Below are 13,502 nucleotides of genomic sequence, written 5' to 3'. Positions count from 1 at the left end.
CTCCGTCACACCCGTGCGCACACCCTCCGTCACACCCGCGCGCACACCCTCCGTCACACCCGCGCGCGCACACACCCTTCATCACACACACCCGCGCGTCACACACGCCCTCACACACACCCCTCCGTCACACACAGGCGCGCACACACACACACGCCCTCAGTCACACACGCCCTCCGTCACACGCGCGCGCACGCCCTCCGTCGCACGCACGCCCTCCGTCGCACGCACGCCCTCCGTCGCACGCACGCCCTCCGTCGCACGCACGCCCTCCGTCGCCGCGCGCGCACGCACGCCCTCCGTCACGCGCGCACGCACGCCCTCCGTCACGCACGCGCACGCCCTCCGTCACACACGCGCACGCCCTCCGTCACACACGCGCATGCCCTCCGTCACACACGCGCACTCTCACACACTCACTCCCTCCCTCCCTCCTTCTCACACACAGCACAACCTCTGGACTGAGCAGGACTTCCGGATTGAGCACGACTCTGGACCGAGCGGGACATCCGGAATGAGCATGACCTCTGGACTCAGTCACGGCTGGTGGGCTCACAGTTCACTCAGCACGGCATAGACTCAGTTCAGTCACTCACAGCGTAGACGCATAGTTCAGTCACCCATGGCGTAGACTAAGTTCTGGACTCAACTCTCACTAACGGTCTTCAGGGCGGGCTGACTGACTCACGACCGGCCTCTGAGGCTCTATTCTCCTGGCCCCCGGAAGCGGCGTTACCTTAATGGTGACAGACAGGCGACAAGACCAATCTGCTGATCTCGCAATGTTTTAAACCTTCATAACTTTTCTATTATTTCACCGATCAGAACAAAACTTGGTGTCTTAGAGTAGAGGAGAACGGTAAGATGGCAGAAAAAAATCAGTGATATAGGGTAGCATTTTTGCATAAATTTATTTACAACGTAGACCGGAAGTTGTCAAGATGAGAGTTTTAGTAATAGTATAGATGATAGAAAAAAAGTTATCACTATCATAACTGCAAGTGAAAAGAAGATTGGTATTTAAAAAGTCCCAGAAACAGACTGATGACGTAAGTTGGTACAGGAAGTAATTGCTTGGGAAGGGAGATAATGTTGGAAGGCTGTGAAGATATTCTTTATCTCTTTTAAGGCAGTAGGCAATACTGACAAAAGCTGCTGTTACACAACACTAGAATCCCCAAGTGTAAGTTGCTAGGTCACTCCAAAGTTAATTACATCACATAGTTTGGAGCTGAAATCATAAACCTGCGACCTTTACATTATCTGTTGTTTTTTTAAGGTGCAAGTAAACAGCTAACTCCAAAGTAATTGGTGATTTTTGATGATTTATATTTTGGAGTAAAGAAACTATTTGGCAGAGGAGAGGACAGTGGAATTGAATGTGCTCCGCATGGTTAATATTAACTCGCTAGCCATGCAAGATAAATGGCCATTCAACCAAAAACTATCTGCCAGAATTTATGCGCCACACTGCTCTCAGTGTTCCAAAATTGCTGGAAAGGGAACATTCAACAATGTATGAATTTAGGCCAAAATGAACGGACAGAGGGGACAATAAATAACAATAATTAAAAATCTTGGGGAAAGGATTTTATTTTAAACAAACCAAAACCAGGTTAGAAAAAAGTTAATAGCAGCATGTTTAAAAATTGATAAGTCTAAGATGATAATAACCAAGTGACCAACAGTACGTACATTAAATCTCACTTACTTTGCATAAACTAGTGTATGAAAGAGCAGTAACACATTTTTAATTACACATTGATTGGTATTCATTCCATTTCTAACATATGATCAGCACAATTCATATTATTTGAAAAGCAATTTAACATATTGAGCATAGTACAAATGTTATGAACGTGGGCATGCACCTAAGCAAAATAGCAAACTGGATATTAGAATGTTTAATAGCATGTTCTTTTTTAAAGGGATCAATGAAGAGCACATATTATGCTAGATATGCAGAATATTACATTGATGATTAATCTATTACATGGTATAAGAATAACACGCTCAAAAAGATATGAAGATCATACTCACCCACCCACAAAGCACAGGATATAAAACACAAAGTAAAATATAGCAAAAGGTCCAAAAGTGACTAGAAAAAGAACGACACAAAGGCATCCCCATCCCCATATGGAAACATCAGCCTGAAACAACAACAAAAAAACAAAAAAAAAAACTGTAAGCAAGAATGTGGTGAGGATGTGAACACAAAATCATCTGTCAAATATGTTTGATGATTAAAAACCAAACTAGTTTGCTGCTTAAATAAGGTATTAGTGGGAAATGACAATCTAATTCACCAAATGAAATCAAAATTTCACCAATTAATCATCTGGGACAGAGCTTTCCTAATAACTAAAACAACATAAGGAACCTATTGTGGGCCATGAGAAAACACATATTTTTTTAAATAATTTCTGCAAATGGAAATCATTGACTAAATCTTGGATACTCTCAGCACAAAATGCACAAGATGCTTCAATGCAAGTTTGTACTCAAGAAAGAAAATAATATTTTTCTAATCAATAGCTTTGCTCACTAGTTCATTTGAAATGTACTTATTCTAATCAACTCTTAATTAAACAGGATCTGTCCTTTCACATTCATTCAAAACATCCTAGCTATTTTTCAGGCACTTTCAATGTTGTTTAGGTTTATGAAAAATTAGGTTTGATATTGTTACATCTCACCAAGACAAAAATGCATTTCAATATTATTAATAGATGAACAGGATTAACAATTATTCCTGCTGTTAAGTTACTTTGCTTTACCCCAATTTATTACCCAACACATTAAATTCAGACATATTACAACATATTATTCAACCCAATGACAAAGTTATTTACTGGAAATTGAATTATAAAAGAGCAAATAAATACAGCAAGATAGTTGCAGCAGCAATCAAAACGAAAGAAGACACTAACTGCTGAATAAAACACAACCAGCAATGATGGTTATTAAATGCATTAAGGTATTTTAAAGCACAATTCTGAAAGACAAATAAGAGTTAAAAAGGTTTGAAAAGTTAAGAATTAGAAAAGACAATTCTTCCTGTGAGTGTGAACAGTGTGAACTGCGAAGACGATGTTAGGAGGCTTGCAGGGTGACCTTGACAGGTTGAGTAAGTGGGCAGATGCGTGGCAGATGCAGTATAATATAGATAAATGTGAGGTTATCCACTTTGGCGGCAAAAACAAGGGGGGAGATTATTATTTCAATAGGGTTAGGTTAGGTATGGGGGAGGTACAGCTAGACCTGGGTGTCCTTGTACACCGGTCACTGAAAATTGGCGTGCAGGTAATGCAGGTAGTGAAGAAAGCTAATGGAATGTTGGCCTTAATAACAAGAAGATTTCAGTATAGGAGTAAAGAGGTTCTTCAGCAGTTGTATAGGGCTCTGGTGAGACCACATCTGGAGTATTGTGTACAGTTTTGGTCTCCTAATTTGAGGACGGACATCCTTGTGATTGAGGCAGTGCAGCGTAGGTTCACGAGATTGATCCCTGGGATGGTGGGACTGTCATATGAGGAAAGATTGAAAAGACCAGGCTTGTATTCACTGGAGTTTAGAAGGATGAGGGGGATCTTATAGAAACATATAAAATTATAAAGGGACTGGACAAGCTAAATGCAGGAAAAAATTTCCCAATGTTGGGCGAGTCCAGAACCAGGGTGCCACAGTCTTAGAATAAAGGGGAGGTCATTTAAGACTGAGGTGAGAAAAAACGTTTTCACCCAGAGAGTTGTGAATTTATGGAATTCCCTGCCACAGAGGGCAGTGAAGGCCAAATCACTGGATGGATTTAAGAGAGAGTTAGATAGAGCTCTGGGGGCTAGTAGAGTCAAGTGATATGGGGAGAAGGCAGGCACGGGTTATTGATAGGGGACGATCAGCCATGATCACAATGAATGGCTCGAAGGGCCGAATGGCCTCCTCCTGCACCTATTTTCTATGTTTCTATGTTTCCTGTTCCTAATTAGGTCTCTGGACTGAGAATCCTCAACTGGTGAGATATTGGAAGATATTGAGCATTCAGTACTCACATGTATTCCATCCTCACACTCCATCATTAACAATACTTAGAATATAAATCAGACTTAAGCTACTGAGATCATGAATGAAGATGCTTTAATTCTAGAAGTAGTTTCACTCTTTGTCGATACCGATAACAATGTTCTTCAAAGAACACATGAATGAAAAGATTTATTAGAGTTTTTATCTGGATAACCTAACTCCATTTCAATCTGCAGACACATTATTTCGGAGATAGGGTGGACTGAAATGCCTCAAGCACAAGAATCCTCATCCGCTAACGATCTGTGTGAATCAACAGGCTGGAAAATTCAAGAACATTTTTAACCTCTCGTTTCTGCGGTCTGAGGTTCTCTTCTGCATCAAAAGTGCCTCTGTCGCATGAATGTCCAAGAACCTGCCTTAAACCACGGATCAGGAGCACAATTCCATTGGAATTAATTGCTTTGAGGTGTTGGTAATGGCATGAATCAATTGCCTCAGAAATGACCTGGATCCTATCTATCTGCCTGTCTCACTGGCTCTCCAATCTGCTTTGGAATATCTGGGGAACAGGAACAGACACCATGTGTGGCTGCTGTTTAACAATTACAGCACAGCATTCAACACAATTATTCTCTTCAAAATCATCATTAAGCACCAAAACATGGTGCCTGTATAGTTGGATCCATGACTACCTTATCAGCTGTCCTCAATCGGTACAAGTCAATGAAATCTCTGATAATGCCTGAAATAGACCGGCTCATCTTCAACACGACCAGCCTTCAGATTTACAACACATGTACAATTTTTGACATCTTTGACAAGATGTCAAGCAATTTTGGTCTTATATGAAACGTTTGGGTAATGGAGAGAAGGGAGTTGCAGACCTCATGGTGAACAACACAGTTGTAAGTGACGGGAAAGGGAAGGCCGAACCACTTAATACTCAATTCACCAGTGTATTTACGAGGGAAAACAAGCCATACATTCCATCGATGGGAACCAGTACCTTACAGGATATCCCTTAACTAGTGATCCAAGAGGCAAGAGTACTAACACAACTACGGAACCTAATGCCAAACAAAGGAGCGGGCCCAGATCAGTTGCCACCATGGTTTCTAAAGATGTTCGCGTCGAAAATAGCACCCATACTCACAGATTTATTCCAGTCCTCAATTGATTGTGGGTCATTAACATGACAATGGAAGGAAGCAAATATCTGTGCAATATTTAAGAAGGGCAATAAGGCTGCGCCTGAGACTTACAGACCAGTTTCACTGACCAGTGTTACATGTAAGATCTTGGAACACATCATACACTCACATCATGGACCATTTCGAAAAGAATGGGATACTGGTAGACTCACAACATGGCTTCAGAGCAAAACGTTCAACAGAAACACATTATTGTCACTATTGATGACATCACAAGGGCATCAGATAAGGGGAAATTATACATATGGCAATCCTGGACTTTTCGAAAGCGTTCGATAAAGTTCCTTATGTAATGCTCTAAACTGGATTACTATGGCATCAGAAATAGTCTACATAACTGGATTAGGGACTTTCTCACAAACCGGACACAGAGGGTAGCCTGTGAAGGAAATGTCTTTAGAAGAACAAGTACTGTCAGGAGTACCGCAAGGCACGGTCCTCGGACCACTGTTGTTCCTGACGTACATTAATGATCTGCCTGAACACATAAATTGTAACGCAAGACTCTTCGCAGATGATTGTCATATTTGTACACCTGTCACTGATGTAGAGGATATGAACTTACAAGAAGACTTTAAGTCCTTGGAATTATGGCAAAACACATGGAAGATGAGCTTCAACCCAACCAAATGCTCAATTATGGTAATTTCAAACAAGAAGAAACCACCTACTCGAGACTATGTCTTCTGTGGACAAATACTTCATCATACAAGTACACAACCATACCTTGGAGTTCATCTTAATAGCAAGCTTTTTGGGGGGGGGGGGGGGGGGGGGGGGGGGGGGGGACACACGTGGACAACATGGTCACTAAAGTGAACCAGACACTAGGATTCCTTAGACGAAACCTCTGGTTCTGCCCAAAGGAAGTGAAAACCACAGCATATATAACATTGGTTGGATCCTTACTGGAATACGCTTCATGCACCTGGGACGTATGCAAAACTGATCATATCAACAAACTAGAAGGGGTACAGAGGAAAGCAGCATGCTTTTGCATCCGGAACTACAATAGAGGTAGCAATGTCACCCAGATGCTGTCTGACCTGGAGTGGGAAACGTTGGAAACAAGAAGGGCAAGAAACAGACAAGCCATGTTGTACAAAATTCAAAAGGGGATCGTGGGCATAACTGCATATAGATACGTAACATATTCAACAGAAAGGAGAACAAGAAAGAGAAATGATATGCAAATAGAAACCCTATTCGCCAGGACAGATATTTATAAGAACTCATTCTTTGTAAGAACCTTAAGGGAATGGAATAAACTACTAGACAACAATATAGTAAAATCACCTTCACTACAGTTTTAAGGGGGCACTAACAGCACATTAGTATGCACAACACATCCAAGTTAGCTATATGCAGAGTATTGCCCTGCCAACTACAAATTCAGAATGTTCAGATGTCACCACATCATTTTCTTCGCCTTTCCCATTTAATTCCCTCATCTGTGAAAGAGGGTAATTAGCATACAATGGGAGAGTAATTAAATCTGAAATATCACAAAGGGTAGAGGTTGAAATAAAATCTGAACGTTGGAAATGGAATTTATAGGATTAAAATGGTTGATTATTGCAGTAGAGTTTTAACCTTACAGCGCCAGAATCCAGGTTCAATCCTGACCCCCCCCCCTCCACTGCTGCTCCTTCTTCCCCGGAGTCACTGAAGTAACCGGGCTCTAAACGGGCAGGAACACGGTGTGAGCCGGGGACGGGTCAGCAGATCAGTTTGTGATATCATACCTGTTATGTGGGTCGTTAAAACAAGGTTTTACTGTCCTGTCTGCCAAACTGTTATGAAAGAGGATTGAGAGCATTGGTAACTCTTTCACGATGGAGGGACAAACTAGAAAGACTGCACGCCACTTGCAATGCCATCTGTGGCCACTCAAATAATTTAAACTGAGGTCTTGTAAATCTTGTCCGGATTAAGGTGGGTGGACCGTCAGTTACCGGAGAATCAGTGTTCAACCTGTACTTCTATTTGTGCAATCAAATTAAATCGTATCAAATCAGTCGTGTACAAACCAACCAGTATGCAATTAAGATGATGGCTCCACTTTGCTAAACAATAATTATTTATGTAAATTAATAAACAGGGAAATTGCTCAAAAGGGCAATTTAAAATTTGAATGATACTTTTTCATTCTTTATTGTCTAGACTATTCATAATTTTTAAATAGCTCTTATTGAACATCCCCCTCTGAGTGAAGGAAAACCATACCAGCATCTTCCATACAACAAAATTGCTCATCCCCAGGATTATTCTGGGTGCATCCAGTCTGCACTCTTTGAAACCTGTATCATTCTGAAGTGCAAAGCTTAGAACTGGGCAGTATCCTGGACACAGTAAAACAATATTCAACTGTATAAAGAATAATTGTGACGACAAAATCAACAACAACAAAAAAAATTGTTTGCAAGAAATCAACCAATTACTTCTCTACTGTTTGATACGGCTGCATCAAACTACATTGTAATGATCACTTGTGCAATGAAAACAAAGTTCCATTCCACTTCACAGTTTCATGAATATTAAACAGTTTGCTTAGATCAAAGGTAGACCAGTCTTCAAAAATATGACAAGACGAACAACAAAGAATATGAAAAATGTTAAGCATAGGAAAATTAAATAGTTGGTAATTATATATTGATTCTGATGTCTGACCAACATTTGTCCAAATAAATTGTTTCGACTAGCATAGAGAAATTTTCCATGCCAAGAAAGTTCCATTAATCTTCAGAACACAAATATGAACAGCATAACCCTAACCCCATCCAAGAACATTGAATGACAGAGAACAGCCTGAAATACCACCGCCAGACTTAGTTTGTTATTCACTTATTTAGGTGGACAAATTATTTTTTCAGACCAAATCCACATCCAATTTAGTTACGTAGTGCAATTTTCAAGTTTAATATAAGTAAGAAATTATATACTATTAATAAGAGTTCTATAGCCTAGCATTGGTGCAGTTGCCTGTCATCAGGGAAACTGAATGGCACAGTCAAAAGCAAATATGGGAATAGCCCTAAAAGCTTTTGCGTTTCACACCTTTTTCAGGTTATCCCAAAATTAATTAAAGCCAATCAAGTACTTTGAACTGTAGTGGCTTTGGGGAAAAATGGCATCGCATCCCTTGGCAATGGCTGTTAAACCAAGGCTCTCTTAAGTTCCACAACAAAGAGCAGAGCAGTTATCCCTAGACTTGCGCAACCTCACTTCCTCAAAAGAAGCAAGTTCAAGTTCCAGTGAGTTTATTGTCATGTGTCCCTGATAGTAGGCATTGACTACAAAACAGATCAGTGTGTCCATATACCTTTATATAAATATATACACACATGAATAAATAAACTGATGAAGTGCAAATAACAGATAATGGGTTACTAATGTTCAGAGTTTTGTCCGAGCCAGGTTTGATAGCCTGATGGCTGTGGGGAAGTAGCTATTCCTGAACCTTGGCTTTACTGTCTTCAGGCTCCTGTACCTTCTACCTGAAGATAGCAGGGAGATGAGTGTGTGGGTCTTTGATGATACTGCCAGCCTTTTTGAGGCAGCGACTGCAATAAATTCCCCCGATGGAAGAAAGGTCAGAGCCGATGATGGACTGGGCAGCGTTTACTACTCTTTGTAGTCTTTTTCTCTACAGGGCACTCAAGTTGCCGAACCAAGCCACGATGCAACCGGTCAGCATGCTCTCTACTGTGCACCTGTAAAAGTTAGAGAGAGTCCTCCTTGACAAACCGACTCTCCGTAATCTTCTTCTCAGGAAGTAGAGGCGCTGATATGCTTTCTTGATAATTGCATCAGTTTTCTCGGACCAGGAAAGATCTTCAGAGATGTGCACGCCCAGGAATTTGAAACTCTTGACCCTTTCAACCATCAACCCGTTGATATAAACGGGACTGCGGGTGCCCATCCTATTCCTTCCAAAGCCCACAATCAGTTCCTTGGTTTTGCTGGTGTTGAGGGCCAGGTTATTGTGCTGGCACTATATGGACAGTTGCTCGATCTCTGCATCACTGAAACAGCTCATTTTATTATCAAATTGTGGTTATGGGACTGCACTGCATACTAATTGACTGTAATGTCACATTAGTGAATATACTTGCAAAGTATTTGTAAACTGTGACCTATGGAGTATCCTGAAAAACAAAGGCCTGAATTACACACATATTATATTTTATAATCAAATTGCGGTTGTGGGACTGTGCTACATGGAAATTTACTCCAATGTCACATTAGTGAATCGACTTGCAAAAGTACTTCACAACCGTAAACTATGACCTTTGGAGCATCCTGAAAAATGCAGACATACAAGTATTCCTTCTTCCTGCTGTTCTACCAGATACCTTAGAACATGCAGTTTATTATTATTTTTTTTTTTTTAAACCTGTTCATAAACTTCCATTTTCAGCAAAGAAGTCATATTACTGCAGCAGGGCTCTCACTTAACTTTTTTTCCCTGTTGCCAGCTACTGTATGGGGGGGGGGATCAGTACGGCATGGATGGGGGGATCAGTACAGGGTGAAGGGGGGAAGGGGGAATAAATGCAGGATAAATAGGGGGGTCAATAAAGCATGAATGGGAAGATCACTACAGGATGGATGGGGGGGGGGGGGGGGGGGGGTACAGTGCAAGATAAATGGGGAGATCAGTACAGGAAGAATGGGGGGGGGGTCAGCACAGTGTGGATCGGGGGGGTCTGTGCAGGATGAATGGGGGGTTTACTACAGGATGAATGTTGGGGGGATCACTACAGGATAGATGGGGGGGGGGGGACAGTGCAGGATGGATGAGGATAGGGGGGGGGGGTCAGTACAGGATGAATGGAGGGGGGATCAGTATAGGCTGAATTGGGGGAATCAGTACAGGATAGGTGGGGGGGGTGTGTCAGGAGAATTAATGCAAAGTAGATAGGGCGATCAGTGCAGGATGAATAGATGGGGGGGGGGGGGGGGGGGGGGATTGATGACTGAATAGAGGCAGGAATGGGGATCAGTGTCGGATGGAGAGTGGTCCCAGGATAAGGTGGGTGGAGGGGGGGGTGTGGGCGTACGCGCTAGCGAGAGAGAGAGCCAGTGCTGCTCGGACAACACCAGCATCATCACCCCGCTGCCTTGGCCGTCCCTTTCCACCGCCAAATGGGAGGCAGTTGGGATCTCCTCGCCGCCGCCTTCCCTCCTTCGCCAACCAACAGGAAGGTGTGGGGCCGAGTGGTGCAGGTGCTTCAGATGGCGGAAGAGGGCCGCCCCCTTCCTCCATCTCTCCCCCTTCCTCCCTCCCTCCTCCCGGCCTCGGCGTGCGGGAGGGTTTGTTTTGAAAGTGGTTATTGCCGTTGGCGGAGTGGCACGCAGCGGTCGCGATGAGGGCGGGGTGCGGGAGGAGGTGGAGCTGCCATCGCCACTGCTGCTGTCGCCCTGAAACGTCACTTATTCTTTTTCTCCAGAGATGCTGCCTGACCTGCTGAGTTACACCAGTTTTTTGTGTCTATCTTCGGTACAAACCAGTATCTGCAGTGTCAAGTCGGGCAAAATGACACGGTTTTTAGGTTGCCCGGCGGGACTTTAGGTGGGCATTGGCAACTGGGTAACCGTTAATTTTGAGCCCTGCTACAGAGACTTTAACTTAAGTTTTATTAAATGAAAGTAAAAAAAGTGTAGTTAATGACAAGTTCCAGCTTCAGAGTATTCCATTATGTGTTACCAATTGTTGTATGGTTAGATTTGTCTACCGTTGGGCTCTTCTTGTACACTTGCAAGTACAATTGATTTTCTTTTACTCCTTTTATTTCTTAATCAATATAATTATACTATAATCTGTTGTGTGATTAGGAAAAGTCCTGTAGCTCAATTTAAATTTGTTTTAAAATGTTGCATCTAAAATAATATCTAAAATGGAGGAACTGTATATACAACTCAACATTTAAAAAATCTTTTTGGGCCAATACTGTGGGAATTTGCATCATACAATACAGGCATCTCAGTTTTACTTGAGGGTTAAGAGCTTGAAAAGCACTGAGTGAATCAAAAATCACGTGAATCAAACTTATGCCAGGCACTGCACATACGTTGCCAAGCTAATATGCTCATGAAAATATTTTCATTATTCAACGTACTGTTAGAAATTACCGTTCCAAGTTATAAAACAAAACAAATTCGACCACACTCCAAGAGATAAACAGTAAAGATGCGAGAATCGAGTGGCATCTGATACGCGAGAACACCAAAAGTCTTAAAGAGAGTGATGAAAGATACGACAGGCAGACAACTACGGGAAATTTGAAATATATTTTTTGTTATGACATAGAAGGATAATTTGGCTCACCATGTGTCTACCACCTTGAGGAGCAATCCCAGAGATCATAATTTGCACAGTTGCACTTACCCCCATCATCACCAAATGCTTCGAGAAGGTTGGTCCTGGCACACCTCAAAAGCTGCCTACCCCCCACACTGGATCCCTATCAGTTTGCCTACCACAAGAACAGGAGTACGGAGGATGCCATCTCAACGGCACTTCACTCCGCCCTCTCCCACCTCGACAACAGAGACACTTACGTAGAATGCTGTTCATCGATTACAGCTCAGCATTCAACACCATTATACCATCAAAACTGATCACCAAACTCGGTAACCTGGGCATCGACCCCTCCCTCTGCAACTGGATACTGGACTTTCTAACCAACAGACCCCAGTCTGTTAGGTTAGACAAGCACACCTCTTCAACCCTCACCCTGAATACCGGCGTTCCTCAGTGCTGTGTTCTGAGCCCCCTCTTCTACTCCCTCTTCACCTATGACTGCACACCTGTACATGGTACTAACACCATCATCAAGTATGCAGATGATACAACGGTGATTGGCCTCATCAGCAACAACGATGAGTTGGCCTACAGGAAGGAGGTCCAGCACTTAGCAGCATGGTGCGCTGACAACAACCTGGCCCATAACTCCAAGAAGACCAAGGAGCTCATTGTAGACTTCAGGAAGTTCAGAGGCGGCACGCACACCCCCATCCACATTAACGGGACGGAGGTGGAACGTGTTTCTAGCTTCAGGTTCCTGGGAGTCAACATTTCCGATGACCTCTCTTGGACCCACAATACCTCAACTCTGATCAAGAAGGCACACCAGCGTCTCTTCTTCCTGAGGAGACTGAAGGAGGTCCATCTGTCTCCTCAGATCCTGGTGAACTTCTACCGCTGCACCATCGAGAGCATCCTTACCAACTGCATCACAGTATGGTATGGCAACTGCTCCGTCTCCGACCGGAAGGCATTGCAGAGGGTGGTGAAAATTGCCCAACGCATCACCGGTTCCTCGCTCCCCTCCATTGAGTCTGTCCAAAGCAAGCGTTGTCCGCGGAGGGCGCTCAGCATCGCCAAGGACTGCTCTCACCCCAACCATGGACTGTGTACCCTCCTACCATCCGGGAGGCGCTACAGGTCTCTCCGTTGCCGAACCAGCAGGTCGAGGAACAGCTTCTTCCTGGCGGCTGTCATTCTACTCAACAACATACCTCGGTGACTGCCAATCACCACCCCCCCCCCCCCCGGACACTTATTATTATTTATTCAAATAATTTGCTATGTCGCTCTTCCAGGGAGATGCTAAATGCATTTCGTTGTCTCTGTACTGTACACTGACAATGACAATTAAAATTGAATCTGAATCTAATTTCACCGGAGTCTCAAGAATGAGTTGGCATTTGCAAGAGCATATCAATGAATGAAAGTCAGACAGTTTGGCTAACAATCAAGTTATTTGAAGAAGCTATGCAAATACTTCATGATGATACGGTTTTGTGTAGTGTACGTATTTTTTCAATAATTCCACTATGAAGTTACTTTTGCAAAATTAAATCAGCTGACAACCTTACCTACAAAATTGGCTAACGAACATAGAAACAGTAATATGTTGCCCATGATATGCATTTGTTCAAAGTTTCAACTGATAAAAAATAAAGATAACATCAATCAATTGTAAGGATTACCACATAACCATATAACAATTTCAGCACGGAAACAGGCCATCTCGGCCCTACAAGTCCGTGCCGAACAACTTTTTTTCCCTTAGTCCCACCTGCCTGCACTCATACCATAACCCTCCATTCCCTTCTCATCCATATGCCTATCCAATTTATTTTTAAATGATACCAATGAACCTGCCTCCACCACTTCCACTGGAAGCTCATTCCACACCGCTACCACTCTCCGAGTAAAGAAGTTCCCCCTCATATTACCCCTAAACTTCTGTCCCT

The 13,502-nt window shown here is 42.9% G+C and overlaps 1 protein-coding gene across 4 annotated transcripts in view; it reads right to left on the bottom strand.

Moving 5' to 3' along the window:
- The window catches only part of snx13 (sorting nexin 13), a 158,790-nt gene that overhangs the window by 118,718 nt on the left and 26,570 nt on the right, over positions 1-13,502 (bottom strand). For 2 of the 4 annotated variants that reach the window (XM_055661635.1, XM_055661654.1), the window contains exon 2: positions 2,041-2,153. The exons of 1 other annotated variant lie outside the window; for it this stretch is intronic. In XM_055661635.1, the coding sequence (XP_055517610.1) occupies positions 2,041-2,153 (113 nt within the window). Of the gene's footprint in view, positions 1-2,040; positions 2,154-13,502 lie in introns of those variants that run through there. One more of the 4 variants, XM_055661642.1, reaches the window with a different exon arrangement.

This window comes from Leucoraja erinacea, chromosome 2 (assembly GCF_028641065.1).
Source record: "Leucoraja erinacea ecotype New England chromosome 2, Leri_hhj_1, whole genome shotgun sequence".
NCBI classification, from domain to species: Eukaryota; Metazoa; Chordata; class Chondrichthyes; order Rajiformes; family Rajidae; genus Leucoraja; species Leucoraja erinaceus.
Note: the sequence above shows the minus strand (reverse complement) of the source record. Positions and strands in the feature narration are given on the sequence as shown.